The sequence below is a fragment of the Lygodium microphyllum genome, chromosome 17 (genome assembly GCF_053477565.2).
Source record: "Lygodium microphyllum isolate KBCC chromosome 17, Lygodium_microphyllum_v1.1.10, whole genome shotgun sequence".
NCBI classification, from domain to species: domain Eukaryota; kingdom Viridiplantae; phylum Streptophyta; class Polypodiopsida; order Schizaeales; family Lygodiaceae; genus Lygodium; species Lygodium microphyllum.
Genome location: NC_141151.1, coordinates 40,774,621 through 40,783,889, shown reverse-complemented (window position 1 = coordinate 40,783,889; position 9,269 = coordinate 40,774,621). Strand labels below are relative to the sequence as shown.

The following is a 9,269-nucleotide window of genomic DNA, read 5'->3' as shown; positions in this document are numbered from 1 at the left end:
CAAGCATGACAAGATCAGAGAAACATAGAGTTGTATCTAATACCATGCGAGAAGGAAGAAACACAAGGAGAGAGCATGTGACTGCTCCGTATCAACCACAGGAAAGACAAGCACCAAATACCACTAACAAAGCCAATGATGAAAACCCAAAAAAGGAGAGGGCGAGGTCAAACTATACTTGACGTTGGAAAAAGGCCATTAACATTTGATTTTTAGAAACCCTAAAAGCTTAGCAAATCGAACACCACCATGTGGCACCACAAGATGGCTTATGCATGGCAAATTGAACGTTCATGATCATTGGATCAAACATTTGAGTGACCGGATAGAACATTTTAAAACCTAATTGAAAACCCACCAATAACCACCACATGGTTCCCTAGGATGATTAGGTATAAAAGCCCTAAGTTTCAAGACATTCTCACCCCCTCCCCTAGCATTCTCCATTATAGCATGATATGAAGTCCTCAAGAGCTTTTAATCCAGCTCTTCACATCGTATTGGCCATCGCTCTAGCTCTATTCTCACCTCAATCTTTTTCAACCTAAACGGCATGATATCGAGCTTTTTACAATTTTGAAACCATAGTTTGCATTGTTTTGTTATCATCCTTTCATTGACTTCTTAAGAACTTTCACTCGCTTCTACTTTGTTTGATGCATCCTCTTTGCCAACCCTTTGTTCAATACAACGCAATGTCAGCATCCAAGAGTTTTCGACTTTGCTTATTGTGTCATATGAGACAAATCTTAATTTGTTTGGAAGGTGCTGAAGATCGATTCCTAAGCATCCTTGGTGCTTTATCAATGCAAGTTACCCATATGAAGTGATAGGAGACATCTAGAAGTGTCCACATTCTCTATTTGCTCCATATCAACAAAAGTCCCTAAGAAAGTCTTGCTTGCCTCATTGGCCCATTGCTTGCTTTGCTTTGAGCTTCCTATTTATTTTCAATAACAAGGACCAACAAGCAATGCTTTGAGCTTCCTATTTATTTTCAATAACAAGGACCAAGCAAATAGCAAGGAAATATTAGGTCAAGAAGCGTGACTCAAAGGAAAATGCTCCTGTTGAGGCTATTGAGACCCAATCCTTGAATACTTTGTTGAAGCTCCTAGAGACCATGATTTTACTCCCACAAATAGTGAAGACAAATCCTCAAATGATGATGACATTAGCGCACCCCCTCTAGGTCATGTTGAACTTTCCAAGCCTCCACCAATGAAGAGAAATAGGAAGTTCAAGTGGTATTTCATACAAAGTTGCTTTAAAGAGATGAGGAAAGCTCAAAAGGCAACCAATCATCTCATTCTCAAGGCGACATTTATCAAGGTCGTTAAGGATAATTCTAATAAATTGTCGAGGGTTTCCACTATTGATGGGCTTCATAAGATGGTAACTCTCAACTATTATTTGTTTGCAAGAGGCAACAAAGGATTTCCTTATTGATTTTATGAATGATACTTAGATTACTACTACTTACGCACACATGATTCCACTAATCAACAAGAACTTTAGTATGGTGAACTAACTTAGATAAGGGTTTGACAAAACCTTGAAGCCCCTACCTAGTATTGATCATAAGATCTATGAGATCCTAAACATTCCCCCTAAATTATTCAAGACAGAGAGCCAAAGATTGAGAATGTGACACGCTTATACTCAAGGGGTGCAACTTAGCAAAAGATTGTTCAAACAACTATCTAATTATATAGTATATTGTTACATCATGCAAGACCTTTTACTTCCCACTTAGTTTTTAATGACCTATTCAAGGATTATTGTCTTGCACTCAACCCTTTCTCTTATATTTTCTTTATTCGTATACAAGAAATACATTATTTCTCTAAGCAATGATATCTCTAAGAGGATATATATTGTTGATCCACTTCCAATTGGACTTGTTTTCAATATATAATTTAAATACCACAATTTTTCCAATCTTTTGATAGCCTCACAAACTATCATATCATTTTCCTTTATGTTAAAAAGTATTGCTTACAAGTACTATTTGTTGCAATTTATTTTCATATTTGTTAATCGATGTTTTGCTTTGCAAAGGACACTAAAGCTTAACCTATTGATATTCTTACTATAGATTATGAATATATATCCCTTGTTTTCTATTTTTACATAAATTGATTTTGTATAGTTTTACTTATAGGTATTTATTTGAGATGCTAATAGACTTGTTACTATCTACTTAGACTCGACCTATGAAGACATTGTCAAAGTGACACACAGTTACGGATGACTAATTTCAAATGTTTGCAAAATAGTAGATGCACAGTTATTGAACATCAATGGTGTGAATGTAAGCATTTCTATCTTTTATTGGATCACTAAAAATGCCTCACTTATTCAACTAACTTGTGGTATTTGCTATAATGTAGAGATTATCTACGAATCATATATACAGTAGATAAAGGAGAGGTGTATTGAATTATTCTGGATAAGACTATTGCATCAATGGACTTAAGCTCCCCTCTTCCAACTAAAACTACCGTGGATCAAGTAAAGACAAAAAGCAAGGGCAAGGACAAGGGCAAGTCAACCATCAAGGAGAAGACCCCGTGCTTTTTATATTTAAAATTTTACCCAAGGTTTCTCCTTTAAAGTTTAATCCCTCTTCTCTAAAGCCTAAAGGAAAGAGAGTATCCTTGAAAATCCAATTTTTTAATCAACCAAAGCAACCACATACTACCAAGAAGCTCATGATCTTTGATAAGGCTATAAGAAGCTGAAGAGTAGCCTTATTCTCTCTTTGTACTATAATTTTATAATTCCTGCCATAATGAAACCCCTTCAAATGTAATAAAATCCCTTCAATCGTATATAAATGAGATCTTTTTTTGTACTTAAAATCATATTAAAGCTTTATCCAAATGTTTCTTCGCAATGGCCAATGAGCAAGATCAAATTAATAAGCATTTGTATATTTCCAATTAATAAATTACAATTAAAAACATCCAATTTACATTTCTCCAATGAAAAGTAACATTAACCTCATTTATTTCATGTGAAATGACATATATCTTAAGTTATGGCATGCAATCTACAACAAAATCTAAGGAACCCTACGTACTCAATTTTAAGTTTGTATCTCTTATAAATCAAAACCCATCAAGAGATATTGTCGAGAGAGATTACAAAACAAAGACAAAGACTAGGGTTATGCATTATACCTTATAAAGTCACTCTTATAATCACACTCAAGTTTTCAAAATATTTGTACAATGTTGTCCAAAAAAATTTGAAATTTCTACTTAACCATGATATCTTTGTTCTTTGTAAATTTGTTGTTTTGACGCATCCACTAGTTGCTTCTTAAAACCCATTAACGAAAAGACATCTGTAACAAAAAATCCACTATTTATTACTTGCCTTAATGAGACAAAAGCATGTTCACATATATTATTCAACCTAAAATTTAAAAAATATATTCACATACACTACTTAATTTAAAACTTACAATGTAATTGCTAAGAAATACGTTTGTTTGGAGGCAAATGCATATTCTTAGTCATGTAAACATGCTTACTTAAAGCAAATCACCCTTGAGATGATGTTTTGAAAGCAACAATACATCTCTTTTAATGATATTTTACATCATCTCATTTTCTTTTTCACCTTGTGAGAGCTCTTACAAGATAATAGCATAGTAACATAATTATTTATGCAAAAAGTTTTGAGATCTCAATTTCCATTTACACTTGTTATGGACATGCAAGAGTTTATGAAATGAGAATGACTTGTGCATTGTCAATTACAAAAAAATAAAATCATAAATAATGTGCAAAGAAAGAAACTCAAAGAGCTTAAGAAACTCAAAGAGAATGTCAAGAAGATGAATAAAAATACTATAGGCACCAAAAAGAATATTGAAAAACCTCTTGATTTTCAAAATGCTCGATCATCCCATCTTTATCATATCTTTTGTCAACTTTTATTAGCTAGACATCCAAGACTACCAAAACATATCAAACTTTGAAATGTTCAACTAAAAACGAGAAGATAAACTCCACTATTTTCAAAACATAGAAGACAAGAATATCATATTCTGCTTCGCATTGCAAACTCTATTTGACTCTTTACTTAATTTGGAGATTAATAAATGTACTTTTTTAAGTCTAACAATGTTAGTATAAAAGGGCCATGTGAACAAGGATTTGTACACTAGGCCAAATACAAGAGCACTACACTAATACACGTGCACTGGTACACTTGCACACTAGGGTTGAAGCTAAGGACGATGGTACAATGATGTATATATACATGCAAATCTAAGTCCAAAGAGTATGCACTATACATGCACTTGTACGCATGCACAATGGTGTGCGAGGGATGTGCATACGAGAGTACACTAGGAAGCAATACCATAGGCATGTGCACAAGGGATACACTAGTGCATGCGTGCACAATGGAGTGCACTAGTGCACACAGATGGTATATATTGCATAACTAGTGCACTATCAAGCAATTGCACTAGTATCATGTACTAGTGCATGTGAATTCTAATGGTAAAAACTACATGAGCTATTGAACTATTATTCGTGTACAATGTGATTTATGCAAACTGTGACCTATGTAACTACCTACACGGATTCAAATGCGAATCACATGGACCACATGCAACCTAAGCACATGAACTAATGGCTTGGTACAGCTCGTGTGTACTTATTAGTCATGGATCAGTACATATGAATAATGAGACAATGCATGTGTACATGGGTCACTGGGGCTGATGGACGATATAAGTACACATTTGTGGCACAACTAGTCCATTGGTGTAGTTAGAGATTAGTGCATGTGGAATCTAGAACCACTGCACTAATAATCACAGCTCATGCAACATTGCTTAAGTCACTGTACGTGCACTCCATAAGAAAAAGTTCATGCTAAATAGCATGCTCAAGTCGCGCTCACAAGGTCAATTTCCACGGTTGACATGCTCATATGATTGACGTACTCAATTGAACTAATTGTCAGCGCGTATATTTCTAGTGTGTCTATTTTCAGCCAATTGGTGAGTCTATATCCACCGAGCCACAAATATTCTTGAATAATTCAATCAACCTATCCACAATACAATTCATGTGCAAGGAGGTATGCAAAGTAATGTATCATACATAAAACTTTACCCTTCTTTGAGTATATACTTCAAGTGTCTATACATAGTTAAGGGCTTTACATATACATCTGTATGCCCAATATACCCTCTGTACATGAGCAAAGAAGACACCTTGCTCCACCTAGACGACGACTCAACCCAAGTCACATGGGTGGTGTTACAAAAGGTATGTCCAGTCAAGGTGGAGTGCTGGGCAAAAATGATACCCAGCATGTTTATATGCTTGGTTGGCCTCATCGATCCAGTTTGAAATCCTTAAACTTGACTCAGGATGAGGCAACAACAGCAACAAAAGCACCCTACTTTGTACAATCCACAAGGTGTCCCATTATTCCAAGCACAGCTGTCAGTCCTAAGTGTCACAGAATCAGCAACACAAGTGTCAATTCTTTGAAGCACTTGATGAATCATGAATATAGTCATCCACAGCTTCAAAGTCATCGTATCTAAAAGTACTAGATAAGTCCAGACCCTCAGAAATTCCAAAGTCCATTACTCCTGTGTTGAAATCGTTGGTAAAAGGCATAGCCTCCAAAGGATAAGGTAAAGCCTCTAAAGAATTATCATCTTTGCCTTGTTCAGGGCAAAGATAATCACTGACTTGGTCTCCAACTCTAGCTGCATTATCTGGAGGTAAGGTGTTACTCTCAGCTTCATCAGCTTGGATGTCCTTTCTTGAGCGCTTGCGTGCTACTGTCTGCACCTGAGAAACGCTGAGTCTTACTAAAGAGTAGCCTTTACATTTGCTATAAAATTCTCCTTCTACAATGGAATATTCAACCATAGTAAAAGGGCCGTCATTGCTAATTTTAGAACTGTTCCTTTTTTTCCCCTGCAGTTTCCTATAGCTAAAATACTTCTTATTTGCATCAGCACCAACTTTAAAGGGCCTGCCATGCTGCTTCCAGTGATACTGGTCCTTTGTAGTTAGCTCTCTTTTCTGCTCCTTATCTTTGTAAAGACATCGAGCAATGAGAAAGCAGCACCCATCCTCTGCGTGCACAATCAATGAAAATGCTCGCTCTTCAGTTTGTATGGATGCACAGTTCATCTGCACTGATTCTTTGATCTTGTTTGCATAACATAAACTTACATCTTGTAGGAAAAACTTATGCTCAGTCCAGTGCTCAACAACCTCTGTTTACCTGGGTGCTGAAGCACCTCCCAAGGATGCTTGGTGTAAAAATCTTCCATTACTTTGATGCCCTTGGGTGGCATTGTTCACATGGATAAAACCCCTGCTTATTATCAAAAAGTGCAGGGTATATAAGAGTCAAGGTGTAAAACGACCATCTACAACTCTTTGCTGTTATGGCACAACTTCAACAGTTAACTTCTGTACATCCGTCACATATTTCCCACATAATCCTGCGCCAAATATGTTTAATCTATCAGAGAAGAATCTGTCATGTATCACCTTGTTCCAAAGTAACCCTGTCCTCGATGTCTTTCAAGTGTCAGGGTTCAGACTCAACAGCTGTATAGCAGCACGATACCACGAAAAAGATGAGGGATGTTTTCTAATTAGTTAAACTATGTTGCTAAAGGATTGGCCAACTCAAAAACCATCGAGCCGTGACAGCAACAATTAGATATTTCCTCAGTGATAACAGAGCATAAGTTCATGGCTGTACGAGGGTAAGACTACGATGAAATTGAGCGATCAATTGCAGCAACTGATCAACAGCATTCAACAGGAAGAATGCCATGAAGAGATGCAAGAGCATCACAGAGGTCTACCTTTAGATACAGCAAAGAAACTGCAACACGATCAAAGCGGTCTAGCTTTACCTATAAAGAGAAGTGCACAGAGGTGTAGCTTTACATACAGTGAAACATTGCAACGGGCTCACAAAGCTCCAGATTCTACCTCATCGGAAGTGCTGAGCTGAGGCGGAGGCGCTGTTGCCGGCAAGATATCACGAAGGGCGACGCGCTTCTGGTATTCTTGGCAGTGCGTCCATCCACAGAAGCGATGAGCATGAGAGGCCCCGGTGTGGACATCGATGTCGACAAAGACATGCCGCGTGCATTCGGGGCGGAGCTTACAGATCTGGTCGGGCACGAGGCTACAGTAGAAGGCTCTGAGCCATTCTAGGTAATGGCGACGGGAGCACCAGGCGTGGGCGGGGGACGCAGAGGGCTTCGAGCACGGGAGCAAGGCACAGAGGCCCTCGGACTGGCGCTGCGAGAACCCTAGGAGGAGCTGTGCTTGCTGGGGCAGCGAGTGGAGGCCCTCCTGAGCGGGAAACCCTAGGAGGAGATTGTCCGGGTGGCTGCTGCTCGCGGTGTAGGGGCTATCGGGGTCAGGACCCCCTGCTGATGCACTACTGATGTTATGGTACCGCTGGGCCATGACCAGGAGATGGTGGAGCTCCCCGCAGGCAAGCCGGTTCGGGGCGGAGATGGGCTTGTCGCAGCCGGGGAGATTACAGACAGCTTCCATAGGTAGGCCCTGCTGCTGCATTCTTAGCTTCTCTGTGCTTTGCCTGACTCGGTCAGAAGAGAAGCAAGCTTGATCTCTGAGAGAGGGGGAGAGAGAGAGAGAGAGAGAGGCTGTGTGATCAGCAATCAGGATTCAGGAGTATAGTGTGGGTTTATGAGTGATTATGAGAACCCTGTTGGCCGCCCAGAAAAATAGCTACATTTCTGAGTTTTATGGATGTATTGATGCTGCCTTTGAAATGCCTAATCTAAGTTTATGTTTTAGTCTGATGTATAAATTGATCTATAACTTATGCATAACTAATGCATCAATGATGCATAAACTGATCCATAACCGATGCATAATCTGAGTTTTAGTACTACTCTTGTGGTGTATAATCCATAGACCAGTGCATGAGGTAGTATAAACCTATCTCAGTTTATGTGTTACCTGATCAGTTTTTTAATACATAAATTATTTATAAACTGATGTGGACATTGACATGCTTAATCTGAGTATAGATTTTGTCTACATTGATGTTTGTTTAATAAAAAGATTATGCATGTATTGATGCAGGCTTTGAAATGCATAATCTGAGTTTTAGTCTGATGTATAAACAGATGTATAACTAATGCATCAATGATCCATAACTAATGCATAAATTGATCCATAACCGATGCATAGCTAATGCATAAACTGAGTTTTATGCTTGTGGTGAATAAACCGATCCATAAACCAGTGTATGAGACAGTATAAACCTATATCAATTTATGTGTTACCTGATCAATTTTTTAATACATCAATTTTTATAAACTGATGTGGATAGACTTCTAGACCTATGAGATGTCTCTTGCCTGACAGGTGATTGGTTTGACAGTTCATGGTACCTTCTTGTCCCTGGAAACTCACTGTTGGATGTATCTTGCTACCTGGCAGTTGCAGTGACATATGTATCAGTGATTGCTTCATTTTGGGACAGTTTTACATACTATTGTCATTTATTATAGCAAACTGAAATCTGTAGACTTTGAGCACTTCTATGAGGATAATGCTTACTATTTGATGTTATCTTGGTCATATTTGGTGGACAGGTGCTTCTCTTGGTGAAATCCACCCTTTCAATCAGTTTTACCAGTGGTTTTAGTGCATTTTTTGCTAATTATAGCAGCCTACAATTTTACTTTTTTGCTTTGATTTGGGACAGTATGGCTGGTCATCTGAAGATACAGCACTCTTTAACATTGCCAAGTTGGATGGTACCAACTATGGATATTGGAAGTCCCAAATATGACAGGTTTTGGTACAGAAATTGCAGATTAAACCCTTCCGTTTCAAGGGTGTTAAACCTGAGGATATGGATGATTATGTTTGGATGGAAGTTGATGAGCTATGCAAGTCTTCCATTATTTTGTCACTCTCAGAAGAGGTCCATCATAATGTTGTTGAAGATGAGAATCAAAGTGCATGGGATTTATGGGAGAAGATTCGGGAGCTCTATATGCAGCAGAGTCCTGCGTCACAGATGTATTGGCTGAAGCAGTTAATGGACCTTTGTATGAAGGAGGGGACCTCCCTTTCATCTCATTTCAATCAGTTTCATGCTATCATGAAGAGTCTGTTGTCACAGAGTATTGAGTTCAAAGACAACTTGTACCCCCGTTGTTTCTGCTTGGCACCTTGCCTGAATCATAGGATGTCTTCCGTACTGCCATA

The 9,269-nt window shown here is 38.3% G+C and overlaps 1 protein-coding gene across 6 annotated transcripts; it reads right to left on the bottom strand.

Annotated features, from left to right (window-relative positions):
* Nucleotides 1–3,140: 3,140 nt before the first annotated feature.
* Nucleotides 3,141–7,775, bottom strand: LOC148021819 (uncharacterized). Of its 6 annotated transcripts, none has more exons than XM_087697339.1 (3): nucleotides 7,002–7,138; nucleotides 6,277–6,369; nucleotides 5,108–6,124 (listed from the first exon to the last, which is right to left on the bottom strand). In XM_087697339.1, the coding sequence occupies exons 2-3, from the start codon at nucleotides 6,347–6,349 to the stop codon at nucleotides 5,514–5,516; spliced, it is 684 nt and encodes a 227-aa protein (XP_087553465.1). In that variant the 5' UTR covers nucleotides 6,350–6,369; nucleotides 7,002–7,138; the 3' UTR covers nucleotides 5,108–5,513. The 6 variants fall into 6 exon arrangements, 5 of the variants coding, with proteins under 5 accessions (XP_087553469.1, XP_087553465.1, XP_087553466.1 ...); XM_087697340.1 differs by lacking the exon at nucleotides 7,002–7,138 and adding an exon at nucleotides 6,549–6,563; XR_015694409.1 differs by having other exon boundaries at nucleotides 5,988–6,124; nucleotides 6,225–6,369; nucleotides 7,002–7,775.
* Nucleotides 7,776–9,269: the final 1,494 nt, after the last annotated feature.

Coding starts and splice junctions, on each gene's coding strand:
- LOC148021819 (XM_087697339.1), bottom strand. CDS start 6,349: ATGCCACCCAAGGGCATCAAAGTAATGGAAGATTTTTACACCAAGCAT. Junction 6,125..6,276: donor GGAGGTGCTTCAGCACCCAG/GTAAACAGAGGT, acceptor TTGTGCACGCAG/AGGATGGGTGCTGCTTTCTC.